At 52.4% G+C, this 12,811-nt stretch overlaps 1 protein-coding gene across 3 annotated transcripts in view; it reads left to right on the top strand.

Moving 5' to 3' along the window:
• Positions 1–12,811, top strand: part of nxf1b (nuclear RNA export factor 1b) — an 81,444-nt gene that overhangs the window by 48,268 nt on the left and 20,365 nt on the right. For all 3 annotated transcript variants that reach the window (XM_038787530.1, XM_038787529.1, XM_038787531.1), the window contains 4 exons: positions 1,073–1,182; positions 5,723–5,759; positions 8,290–8,358; positions 11,244–11,299. In XM_038787530.1, coding sequence (XP_038643458.1) covers positions 1,073–1,182; positions 5,723–5,759; positions 8,290–8,358; positions 11,244–11,299 — 272 coding nt within the window. The remainder of the gene's footprint in view (positions 1–1,072; positions 1,183–5,722; positions 5,760–8,289; positions 8,359–11,243; positions 11,300–12,811) is intronic.

Below are 12,811 nucleotides of genomic sequence, written 5' to 3'. Positions count from 1 at the left end.
GTGGGTTTCCTCCGGGTGCTCCGGTTTCCTCCCACAGTCCAAAGATGTGCGGGTTAGGTGGATTGGCCATGCTAAATTGCCCGTAGTGTCCTAAAATGTAAGGTTAAGGGAGGGTTACGGGTATAGGGTGGATACGTGGGTTGAGTAGGGTGATCATTTGCTCGGCACAACATCGAGGGCCGAAGGGCCTGTTCTGTGCTGTACTGTTCTATGTTCTATGATAGGCTAAAATAAAATGCATGCACTTGAATTTGTAGTCAAGCAGCATCAGACTTGAGCTGCAACGTTACACTCTGTCAGCCTTCTGTATCCGCTTAATTTGCTGCTTTCTCAATTCTTGAGCCTCAAACATACCCTGATTAGTTTTGAAGTTAAGTAGTTACTGCTGCTTTTTAAAAAAATTTTTTTTTTAATAAATTTAGATTAGCCAATTATTTTTTGTAATTAAGGGGCAATTTAGCGTGGCCAATCCACCTACTCTGCACATTTTTGGGTTGTGGGGGCGAAACCCACGCAGACACGGGGAGAATGTGCAAACTCCACACGGACAGTGACCCAGAGCCGGGATCGAACCTGGGACCTCAGCGCCGTGAGGCGGTTATGCTAACCACTAGGCCACCGTGCTGCCCTGTTACTGCTGCTTTTAACCGTTGCCTTTAATTTGCAGTTTTAATGACTTGGATTGCTGAATCTCCAGAGACTGATAGAAAAAGAAAGTGGGAAGTTAATCTAAATGTGCACTACAAGATATGCACTGTTATTCCTGAATGCTGTTGTTCAGTTATCATACACTGCATTTACAGCAGCATTTATTGATGTATTCATGTTGTTGTGCATTGGGGAATAATAGTTGTACACCTCGAGAAAGGATTTCTGATTGAGAAACATGCATTACCTGTTCCTCCGTATAACAGATGTATTTATTCTCAGAAAATCCTCTCAAATTGGAGAAATTTCGAGCACGGAGGCGTTTGAGTGCCGTGCTTAGAAGCAGAGGTAGTGTTTTCTTTTAATATAGAATTAAACCATTGTGGTCACCTTAAGGAACAATGCAAAATAAATCTCTATTTAGCTCAAATCCGAAAGAGATCTGGACAAAATAAAAGGCTTCAAGCTGGAAGAACTGTGGTTGGATGGGAACCCTCTTTGTGACGGCTTCCGGGATCAGGCGACGTACGTCAGGTCAGTGGAAGGACCCCTTGTACTGCTTTCATCCCAGGGAGCCTCACAAATGGCACGCAATGTATTCTCTCTCTCTCGCGCTCTCTCGCGCTCTCTCGCGCTCTCTCGCTCTCGCTCGCTCTCTCTCGCTCTCTCTCGCTCTCGCTCTCTCTCTCGCTCTCTCTCTCGCTCTCTCTCGCTCGCTCTCTCTCGCTCTCGCTCGCTCTCTCTCGCTCTCTCTCGCTCTCTCTCGCTCTCGCTCTCTCTCGCTCTCTCGCTCTCGCTCTCTCTCTCTCTCTCGCGCTCTCTCTCGCTCTCTCTCGCTCTCTCTCTCTCTCGCGCTCTCTCTCTCGCTCTCTCTCACTCTCGCTCTCTCTCTCTCTCTCTCGCTCTCTCTCGCTCTCTCTCTCGCTCTCTCTCGCGCTCTCTCTCTCTCTCTTGCGCTCTCTCTCGCTCTCGCTCTCTCTCTCGCTCTTTCTCTCACTCTCTCTCTCGCTCTTTCTCGCTCTCTCTCTCTCTCTCTCTCTCGCGCGCTCTCTCGCGCTCTCTCGCGCTCTCTCGCTCTCGCTCGCTCTCTCTCGCTCTCTCTCGCTCTCGCTCTCTCTCTCGCTCTCTCTCTCGCTCTCGCTCGCTCGCTCTCTCTCGCTCTCGCTCGCTCTCTCTCGCTCTCTCTCGCTCTCTCTCGCTCTCGCTCTCTCGCTCTCGCTCTCTCTCTCTCTCTCGCGCTCTCTCTCTCGCTCTCTCTCTCGCTCTCTCTCACTCTCGCTCTCTCTCTCTCTCGCGCTCTCTCTCTCGCTCTCTCTCACTCTCGCTCTCTCTCTCTCTCTCCGCTCTCTCTCGCTCTCTCTCTCGCTCTCTCTCGCTCTCGCTCTCTCGCTCTCTCTCGCTCTCTCGCTCTCTCGCTCTCTCTCGCTCTCTCTCGCTCTCTCTCGCTCTCTCTCGCTCTCTCGCGCTCTCTCGCGCTCTCTCGCGCTCTCTCGCGCTCTCTCGCGCTCTCTCGCTCGCTCTCTCGCTCTCTCTCGCTCGCTCTCTCGCTCTCTCTCGCTCTCGCTCTCTCTCTCTCTCTCGCTCTCTCTCTCTCTCTCGCTCTCTCTCTCTCTCTCTCTGTCTCTCTCTTGCGCTCTCTCTCGCTCTCTCTCTCGCTCTCGCTCTCTTTCGCTCTCTCTCTCGCTCTCTCTCTCGCTCTTTCTCGCTCTCTCTCGCTCTCTCTCTCTCTTTCCCCCCCCCCCCCCCAGTATATTCCCAAGCTTCCATTTAAAAGTAGTCTAATTTTCTCACTAATTCCTTTACGTGGAATTTCAGTCATATTGTGAGATGTCTGCACGTGTAGCATTCATTAATTTAGTTGTGGCATTGGTGTTTTGTGTGTAAAAACATGGCTTTAAGTGCTTCTGTACCCTAAATGAATGTTTTTCCCAGTCGATCTGGTGTTCAAGCTGTTAAAGAACCTCTTTCCTTCTACTGTTTTCCATTTTTCACAACTTTTCCAAAATCTTGTAGACCTGAACCCTGTCAGTGGTGATGGATTGTATCTCGAATAGTTTACCTTTTGGTGCTCAATGTGCGAGGACTGCAGTCCAAAGGCACCCGCCCTGTGTGCGTGTTTTTTTCCCAGTTCCAATTTGGACAGGGTAAATTGAAGTTTTTAAAAATTAATGTTGATGACAGGTTGCAAAATGCAGTGTCAGATCGAAACTCGTGAAGCTGTTGTTCGCCCGAAAGTCTCTCGGTAAATATCTTGCACTCCTACGAAGCCTCGAACTAGCTCAAAAAAGCCAACGGTCACACCAACTCTTCCGCAACTTGGCCGCAAAAGAGGTTTTGAGTTGGCAGCGGTCGTCTGTCGACAAGTTTGAAGAAAAGGAGCCTCGCGTCGTCGCCCGTGTCAGTCCTTGGGTCTGTGAAGTGGGTCCGTGTTGCTTTCCTCCGCCCCCCCCCCCCCCCCCTCTCTCTGTCGGCCGGTGAAGAAGGCTGGTTAGCCAGTGACGGGTAAGATCCCTCAGGAGAAGGACAACCTAAGACAGGCACAGTCGTGCATTGGCCTTCAGAATTGGGGCGTGTGGCTTTGGCAGATCCCTGGCTTTCGCATCCGACTTTGGGGGAAACAGGTTGACGAGCTCCGTCTGGCAATGCAGCTTGATGGGGAGGAAAATTTGTGCAGTTCATACATTGCATTGAACACCGTCGACTTGACAGAGCCAAGGGCCAATTCCGTGTGCCTGCTTAAACATAGTCTTTTGGAGACGGCTTTCAAACAAATTTGCCTTGGAGCAGTAAGAAGAACTCGCTGAGGCGTACCACAAATAATTTGGCACAAACCATCAGTTGCTTGTATAATAAAACATTTAAATATAATTTAACACGGCTATGGCCAATGTTAAAATGGGTATTTATTTAACTAGATGTTCTTTGGACAGCAGTCTTTCGTTCTGCTCACACCCTCCTTTCAGACTGTTTTCCTCCTTCTCTCACTCTCTCTGTTCCTGCTCTCTCACTCTTTACTGTTATCTTTTTCCTCGTGCTGTTTTGAGGTCTTTTTCGTGCGTCTTCCTTAAAATCTGGATCAGCCAACCGATTATTCAGTTTTAATTGTTCACTCCCGATCATTTGGTCAAAGTTGGCAACTAAGTACCTCCGCGATGTCACTTTGGTTTAACCCTTCTCCCCACCCATTCCCAATTAACCAGCGTGTTGGTATCTCTTTCCCCAACATTGATCCTGTTAAATGTCGCCGCTGTACAGGTGAGTGCTAGCTTGGTAAGTAAACGGCAACCTGACTATGCGGGAGATTGAGGGCAGTATTGCTTTTAGTTGGCCCAATAAGGCTGTGTTTCAAACATCTTTTTTATAAAAAAAAAACTTTGGGCCTGAGACTGACTACAATCGAAGCTGATGACTCCCGGGGCACGTTTGTCGTGCCTTTGTTTAGCAAGTGAATGAATTTCGGGCCCTTTGTCAGGCAACTGGAATGGGGTTTGTCATTGCAGGCAGAATTGCTGCAAATTGCCCAGCGTTTAAAATTGGTTCTGCCGTTGATTTACTCCTTGCAAGTTCTCTATTGAAGAAAAAAACAGGGAGTCACACACTACTTAGCCAGAGCCAAATGAAAACTGTGGGATTAAATGTAGCGAACCATGCGTTGCACAGTGAAACCAAAAGGTTAATTCACTAAGTTTTCAAGTATGTGTGTGTGTGTGTCCCCAGGAATAATTTACGTCGACAACCGCCTGGCAAATTCATGCGTTTGCATGTATCTTTGACATGGCCTCAATAAGGCCAACAAAAAGCGTTACTGCCGCATGGCTACGAAAACAATTCATGCGTGATGCTTCCAGCACTTCTGATTTTAATAGATGGTGCGTTGAAGAGAACTACATACGATCACGCTGGGCGCCCGAGCCACGGGATCGCTTCCCCTAGATCCCGCTGACTCCCCCTCTGAAACATAGACCCTGAGCTCCATCACGTGCGCGCAGCAGTAAAATCAGCGTCCTGACCGGGTAGAACATAAGAACTAGGAGCAGGAGTCGGCCATCTGGCCCCTCGAGCCTGCTCCGCCATTGAATGAGATCATGGCTGATCTTTTGTGGACTCAGCTCCACTTTCCGGCCCGAACACCATAACCCTTAATCCCTTTATTCTTCAAAAAACTATCTATAAGAACGGTAGCTTGTGAGAACAATCCAGACTCCACACGCGGGTGTACACACGTCCCATGGCAGCAAAGGAGAATTGCACTGTTGCTCCAATTTATTGTAAAATATAAAATAGTGACTCCAAAACAGTACTTCAAAGAAAAAATCCACCGGCTAAATGTTGCCGGGGGTTGTTGGGGGTTGTGGGGGGGGGGGGGGGGGGGGGGGAAGAATAGACGTGTATAAACTAAAAGCTGCCTGGGATCTGCTGTTTGGAAGTCTTTGACAGACTTTTGTTCCAGTTCTAAACAGTTGACCAGCGTGTTCCCCTTACAGAGCGACAAGCGAGGACAAAGCCGATATGAAAGTAGAGAGTGACTTTTAGGTTTTGAATCGCAAGAGACTGGCAACAATTTAAATGGCCTCTTATTTTAACTGCAATAAGCAGCTACCTCACAAAATCCGATCTCTCTTGGGTTTCCGAGGCAAAGTTTTAAAATCTTAGTTTGCCAGCCCCTGTTTCAGAGTGAGTGGGTGGGCCCAGCATTATCTGGACAGATTCAAATCAATTCAATTGACTGAAGGGGCATTCTCGATGTGTCTCGCTGCCCCTTCCTGTACTGTTTCATATTGGGCATAGCTAGGCGTGACTTGGTTATGGAACTGGTTGGGAAGAAATCTCTCCTCCCGGCTGGGAAAGGGACCGTTATGGCCTGGTAGGTTAGTTCAGTGGAGGTTTGATAAACGTGCCGGGTTTCGTTGCAGGCGTCTGGGTGTGCGCGGCTGGTGGGGATGGAGGGGAAGGGTTCGGCTGCGGCGGGGGGGAGACGCGGTCACGCTTATCGGTCACCCGTCCGTGGAAGTTTTCTCACGCTGTTACCTTTTGTTTGTTTCACCTCTCTCTCCCTCTTTGCAATGTTTGACAGTGCTGTCAGGGAGAAATTTCCAAAGTTACTCAGGCTGGTAAGTACATCACTCAGGGGTTACTCGACTTAGGCGGGGTTTACTGCGTTCCCGAGAGTCGGGTGCAAATCGGATTGGGGGAGAGGCGTGTGCTGGTGGTTTGGGGAGAGGGGGGGGAGAGGCGTGTGCTGGTGGTTTGGGGGGAGAGGCGTGTGCTGGTGGTTTTGGGGGGGGGGAAGAGGCGTGTGCTGGTGGTTTGGGGGGGGAGGGAGAGGCGTGTGCTGGTGGTTTGGGGGAGGGGGAGAGGCGTGTGCTGGTGGTTTGGGGGAGGGGGGGAGAGGCGTGTGCTGGTGGTTTGGGGGAGGGGGAGAGGCGTGTGCTGGTGGTTTGGGGGAGGGGGTAGAGGCGTGTGCTGGTGGTTTGGGGGGGAGGGGGAGAGGCGTGTGCTGGTGGTTTGGGGGGAGGGGGAGAGGCGTGTGCTGGTGGTTTGGGGGGGAGGGGGAGAGGCGTGTGCTGGTGGTTTTGGGGGGGGGGGGAAGAGGCGTGTGCTGGTGGTTTGGGGAGGGGGAGAGGCGTGTGCTGGTGGTTGGGGGGGGGGCGAGGCGTGTGCTGGTGGTTTGGGGGGAGGGGGAGAGGCGTGTGCTGGTGGTTGGGGGGGGGGGAGAGGCGTGTGCTGGTGGTTTGGGGGAGGGGGAGAGGCGTGTGCTGGTGGTTTGGGGGAGGGGGTAGAGGCGTGTGCTGGTGGTTTGGGGGAGGGGGAGAGGCGTGTGCTGGTGGTTTGGGGGAGGGGGGAGAGGCGTGTGCTGGTGGTTTGGGGGGAGGGGGAGAGGCGTGTGCTGGTGGTTTGGGGGAGGGGGAGAGGCGTGTGCTGGTGGTTTGGGGGAGGGGGAGAGGCGTGTGCTGGTGGTTTGGGGGAGGGGGTAGAGGCGTGTGCTGGTGGTTTGGGGGGGGAGGGGGAGAGGCGTGTGCTGGTGGTTTGGGGGGAGGGGGAGAGGCGTGTGCTGGTGGTTTGGGGGGGAGGGGGAGAGGCGTGTGCTGGTGGTTTTGGGGGGGGAAGAGGCGTGTGCTGGTGGTTTGGGGAGGGGGAGAGGCGTGTGCTGGTGGTTGGGGGGGGGGCGAGGCGTGTGCTGGTGGTTTGGGGGGAGGGGGAGAGGCGTGTGCTGGTGGTTGGGGGGGGAGAGGCGTGTGCTGGTGGTTTGGGGGAGGGGGAGAGGCGTGTGCTGGTGGTTTGGGGGGGAGGGGGGAGAGGCGTGTGCTGGTGGTTTGGGGGAGGGGGGAGAGGCGTGTGCTGGTGGTTTGGGGGGGGGGGAGAGGCGTGTGCTGGTGGTTTGGGGAGAGGGGGAGAGGCGTGTGCTGGTGGTTTGGGGAGAGGGGGAGAGGCGTGTGCTGGTGGTTTGGGGGGAGGGGGGAGAGGCGTGTGCTGGTGGTTTGGGGAGAGGGGGAGAGGCGTGTGCTGGTGGTTTGGGGGAGGGGGGAGAGGCGTGTGCTGGTGGTTTGGGGGGTGGGGGGAGAGGCGTGTGCTGGTGGTTTGGGGGGGAGGGGGAGAGGTGTGTGCTGGTGGTTTGGGGAGAGGGGGAGAGGTGTGTGCTGGTGGTTTGGGGAGGGGGAGAGGCGTGTGCTGGTGGTTTGGGGGAGGGGGAGAGGCGTGTGCTGGTGGTTTGGGGGAGGGGGAGAGGCGTGTGCTGGTGGTTTGAGGGGAGGGGGAGAGGCATGTGCTGGTGGTTTGGGGAGAGGGGGAGAGGCGTGTGCTGGTGGTTTGGGGAGAGGGTGGAGAGGCGTGTGCTGGTGGTTTGGGGGAGGGGGAGAGGCGTGTGCTGGTGGTTTGGGGGAGGGGGAGAGGTGTGTGCTGGTGGTTTGGGGGAGGGGGAGAGGCGTGTGCTGGTGGTTTGGGGAGAGGGGGAGAGGCGTGTGCTGGTGGTTTGGGGGAGGGGGAGAGGCGTGTGCTGGTGGTTTGGGGGAGGGGGAGAGGCATGTGCTGGTGGTTTGGGGGAGAGGCGTGTGCTGGTGGTTTGGGGGAGGGGGAGAGGCGTGTGCTGGTGGTTTGGGGGGAGGGGGAGAGGCATGTGCTGGTGGTTTGGGGGGAGAGGGAGAGGCGTGTGCTGGTGGTTTGGGGGAGGGGGGGAGAGGCGTGTGCTGGTGGTTTTGGGGGGAGAGGGAGAGGCGTGTGCTGGTGGTTTGGGGAGAGGGGGAGAGGCGTGTGCTGGTGGTTTGGGGAGAGGGGGAGAGGTGTGTGCTGGTGGTTTGGGGGAGGGGGATTTGTGGGGGGGTTTGTCGGTGACAGGTAGCTAGTAAAGTCATTCTTTGAAGGATTTTGCTGTAAAGTAATGGGCTGAGCTTTTAATGCGGATATTTTTATATTGAGCCGCATGCACCATTGATTCCAATTTTAAAATGTTGGACTGTAATTAAACTTTAAATTCACTGATTATCGGTTGCATAGAAACCATCTTCAGTCCAGCTTACAAAGCCGTTAATTTATTTTGTTTAGTTTTGGTTGAGTTACAATGAAAGGGGATATTTGAAGCACACGGTGCTGGGTGGTACTGCTCAATCTGATCAACCTGATTCTTGCCTGGCTTTCTACCCACAGGACGGGCATGAACTGCCTCCTCCAATTTCCTTCGATGTTGAGACGCCAACCACTCTTCCTTCGTGCAAGGTACGGCTGTGAACAGACCGCTTTGACAGAGACACACGATGCATGTTACTCATCGTCTTCTGCTGTGTTGTGGAGGATCAGCAGAGGCTGGTTTACAGCGGTGGAGGCATTGGGCCAGATCAGAGGGCAATGAATCCTCGCCCCCTGGTGGAAACCAGTTGTGATGACCACGGCATGAGTGCGGAAGTGCTTGCGGAGGGTTTGGGGAAGCTTAATATAAGCGCAGATCGGGGTACCTTTAAAGATGGATTTTTTTTACTACAGTGGATTGATGGTTTGATCCCAGATTTGTATTGGATTCAAATCTCAATATCTGCTGTTGTGGGATTCGAACACTGGACCCCTGAGCATTACCCTGGGTCTCTGGATTGCTAGTCTAGTGGCAATACCACTACGCCATCACCTCCACTCGTCCAGCACCTCTATCTTTTACCTGGAGCTCTGCAGTTCTTTTCTCTACATATGCTTATCCAATTCCCTTTTGAAATCCACGTTTGAATGCTCTTCCACCACGCTCTCAGGCAGTGCGTTCCAGGTCCTAGCCATTCCTTACGCCTCTGTTAAATCTGCTTCCACCACGCTCTCAGGCAGTGCGTTCCAGGTCCTAGCCATTCCTTACGCCTCTGTTAATTCCTTCACCAATCATCTTATAATTAGTGTCCCATCGTCCTTGATCCATCCACCAATCCGAACAGTTTCCTTCTCCCTACCCAGAGAGGTCCTTCATATTTTGAATACCTGTATCGAAGCCCCTACCTTGGTGCTTTCTTCAGGGAGAACCACCCCAGTTTCTCTCCTCTCCCCATGCGACTGAGGTCCCTCATCCCTGGAACCATTCTTGTAAACCTTGTCTAGAATTTTCACATCCTCCCTAAAGGTCCCAGCATTTATTGTCCATCCCTATTTGTCCGTGAGCGCTTGGTGGCGAGCCATCTACATCTGAGCATCTCGCTCGGCCACTTCAAATTGCATCGAGAGTCAACCACATTTCTGTGGGTCTGGAGTCACATGTGGGCCCCACCAGGCAAGGACGGCCCCTCCAGGGACATGAGTGAACCAGATGGGTTTTTACAACAAAATGAAATGAAAATCGCTTATTGTCACGAGTAGGCTTCAAATGAAGTTACTGTGAAAAGCCCCTAGTCGCCACATTCCGGCGCCTGTTCGGGGAGGCCGGTACGGGAATTGAACCTGTGCTGCTGGCCTGCCTTGGTCTGCGTTCAAAGCCAGCGATTTAGCCCAGCGTGCTAAAGCCCTTGGATTCATTTTCACCATTATTGAGGCGAGCATTTTTCCCTGAACCCCTTATTAATCAGGAACCTATCTTATCTCTGTCTTAAAGACTCTCAGTGACTTGGCCTCCACAGCCTTCTTGGACCCCAGAGCTGATGGTTGGGGCAGAAACTCAGCAGTTAAGATTGGATTGGTTGGCTGGGATTAGGGGGTTAGGGTGGAGGTGTAGGGATAGGGTGGGGCTGTGGGCTTAGGTAGGGTGCTCTTTGAAAGGGCCGGTGCATACTCGATGGGCCGAATGGCCTCCGGCACTGTAAATTCTATGATCATTCCCAGAGCGGGAGGGGGAGGGAGTTATTCCCTCGCGGGAGGGGGGGAGCTATTCCCTCAGTGCAGGTCGGGGGGGAAATGGGGACGAGGACGGGGTCAGTTATTCCCTCCAACTGGGGGGGAGGATCTATTCCCTCAGCACGGTGGGGGGAGCTATTCCCTCCGCCTGGGAGGGGGGGGGGGGGGGGGGGAGCTATTCCCTGGCCATTGTTTATCCCTTAACCAACTTCACCGACAAACAGATGATGTGGTGATGACCTCATTGCTGCTTGTGGGGAGTTGCTTTGTGCACATTGGCTGCCATATTTCCCACACAAATTTCCTCCATTGGCTGAAAAATGCACCGAGGCCATCCTAAGGATATAAAAGGCACTGTCAAAATAAGCCGTTTCTTTTTATGGATTTCTAAAAATAATGACATGTTAAGTTTACAGCGTCCTCGTTTGCTTATTTTCTCCAATAAACTCCCCTCCTGTTGCCAAAAGTAGTTCCCCCCCCGTTCATACACCGGATGTGGGGGTCGCTTTCTAGGCTCAGCATTCATTCCCAATCCCTAATTGCCCCTGGAGAAGGTGGCGGGTGAGCCGCCATCTTGAACCCGCCGCCGTCCCCGTGTGGTGTAGGTACACCCACCGTGCTGTTAGGGAGGGAGTTCCCAGGATTTTCGCCACAGTGAAGGAACGGCCGATATATTTCCCAGTCGGGATGGCGAGCGGCTCGGAGGGGGGGGGGGGGGGAATGTGCAGGGTGGGGGTGTTCCTCGTACGTCTGCTGCTGCCCTCGTCCTTCTGGATGGAAGAGGTTGTATATTGAAGCTCAGCCTGATCTGTGGCACCTCTGAATCAGAAGGCTGCGTGTTCAAGTCCCATTCTGGAGGCTCAAGCGGATAGTCGAAGCTGGTACTGCTGGTGGAATTCCCTCGGAGCATTGCCATGTTTGGGACAGTCCTGAGGGGAGGGGCTGCTGTTGGATCAGTCTTTTCACATAACACGTCTGCAATCCCAAATAGACGACGGTTTTCCAAGTGTCCTGGACAACTCTTCCCTGAAACAATGCCAGGGAAAGCAAATGAACTGATCATTTATTGTCTGTGTGATCGTACTGTGTGCACGATGGTTACCTTATTTACTGACACAACTGTGTCCTTCAGGAGTAACGTGTGGGTTTAAAGCATTTTGGAACTTGCTGCAAATATGAAGCGCTATGTTGTTGCAAGTCCTTTTCCCTTGAGCAAGGAGTCAGTTATGTCCGAGTCTCGGTGATTGTTAATGGCAGGGCGAGTAGATGTGGTCATTCAGCTACTGTTTATTTTCCTTTAACAGGCGAGTTACTTTGGCACAGATGAAATCAAGGTGCTTGTATCACGGTTCATTCAACAGTAAGTACCCGTGGCCTCGGATACGTGGTCATCTTTGGTGTGCGCTAATATCTGGAAACATTTATCAAAAGGTGCCAAATAGATTTACCGTTCTCAATCAAAACAGGAGATGCTGAAAAACCTCAGCAGATCTGGCAGCATCTGTGGAGAGAGAAAGCGAGTTTCGACTCCTCTTCTGAGCTGTTTAAAGTTCTGTTTTTACCAGTTTCAGGCCACTCGTTGCTTGAGCAGTGCATCTCTGATTTGAACTGGGTGGGGTTGTGCGCTGAAAGTTGGATTGAAACTGGCCCACTTTGTTCTTCGAATAAAGTTTGCAAACAAGCCAGGGGAAGTTCTGATTTTTGTAAACAAAAAAGCTCTTTTAGAATCTGAAATTTAAAGTTAACTGATTAACAAATGTTTGTTTTTTGTGCAAAGCGTTTAGTCCATCTGACTCTGTCACGTTACCTATTATCTGAACAAAAGCCCATTGCGGTGACGTGCTCTGGGTGTCGCTGACCCAGGTACGGGCCACCAGCTTGTGCAGAGAGATTTCCCTCCTTCAGCTAAGGTTTCCGAGTTACCGGCCTGCACAGCCCAGATTGCACTTTAGCACCAAGGTGGCAGCGACTGAGTCAGCGTTTGCTGCGCTCTGCCCAGTCCCTGCCCAATTCCACCTCGGTGACGGCGCCCATGCCTCAATACAGCTGCGGCTGAAACGCTCATCTCTGATCTCCACCACCTCTTAGACTTAACCTATTCCAGCACTTTGCGAGTTGGCCTCCCCACCTTTCCAAAGACTTGATCTCACCCAAAGTTCTTCTGTCTGCCACCCTGTTCACTCCCAACTCCCATCAAACTTTCGCCCCATGACCGCGTTGGCTCTTGGCCTGACACCGCCCCCACTTTAAAATTGTTTTTGGATCCTCGTGGGACCGTGCTGCCTCCTACTGAGATCTCTTGCCTCCCTTCAATCCTGGTAGCATGTGCCGTCCTCATTTTAATTACTTTACCCATGGTCCTACGGTTGCCAACTTGCGATTGAACATATTTCTAGAAGTTTCACCGCATGACTTTCCCCATACGCTCCGACCATGAGTTGGCCAACACGTCCATGCTTGTGGTGCGCAGCAAAATTTACAATAAAAACACAATTTTTTAAAATGTCGCGCTGATTTATTGCCAGGGATGCACACAGCAGTGTCCTGGGCGAGTGAACTTCAATTCCCGAACACTCGGGAGTTGGTGGTCACGCCGTTGTTCCCTGCACTGTAAGCTGTGAAATCCCCTTGCTGAAACTCTCCACCTATCTATCTCGCACCTTTCTTTCCTCCTTCAAGAGACTCCTTACGATCTTCTTTGTCCACGCCTTTGGTCATCTGTCCTAATGTCTCCCCATACGCCACAGTGTCCAAATCTGCTTTCCAATGCAGCCTGTGGGCCGCTTTTCCAACGTTGAAGGCGCAGTATACTTGCAAGTTCGTTCTGCAAAAACGAGGGGAGTGACGGACCCTTTTTATTAAAAAAAACGGA

This window comes from Scyliorhinus canicula, chromosome 31 (genome assembly GCF_902713615.1).
Source record: "Scyliorhinus canicula chromosome 31, sScyCan1.1, whole genome shotgun sequence".
NCBI lineage: Eukaryota > Metazoa > Chordata > Chondrichthyes > Carcharhiniformes > Scyliorhinidae > Scyliorhinus > Scyliorhinus canicula.
The sequence above is the reverse complement of the archived record's forward strand: the minus strand, read 5'-3'. Positions and strand labels throughout refer to the sequence as shown.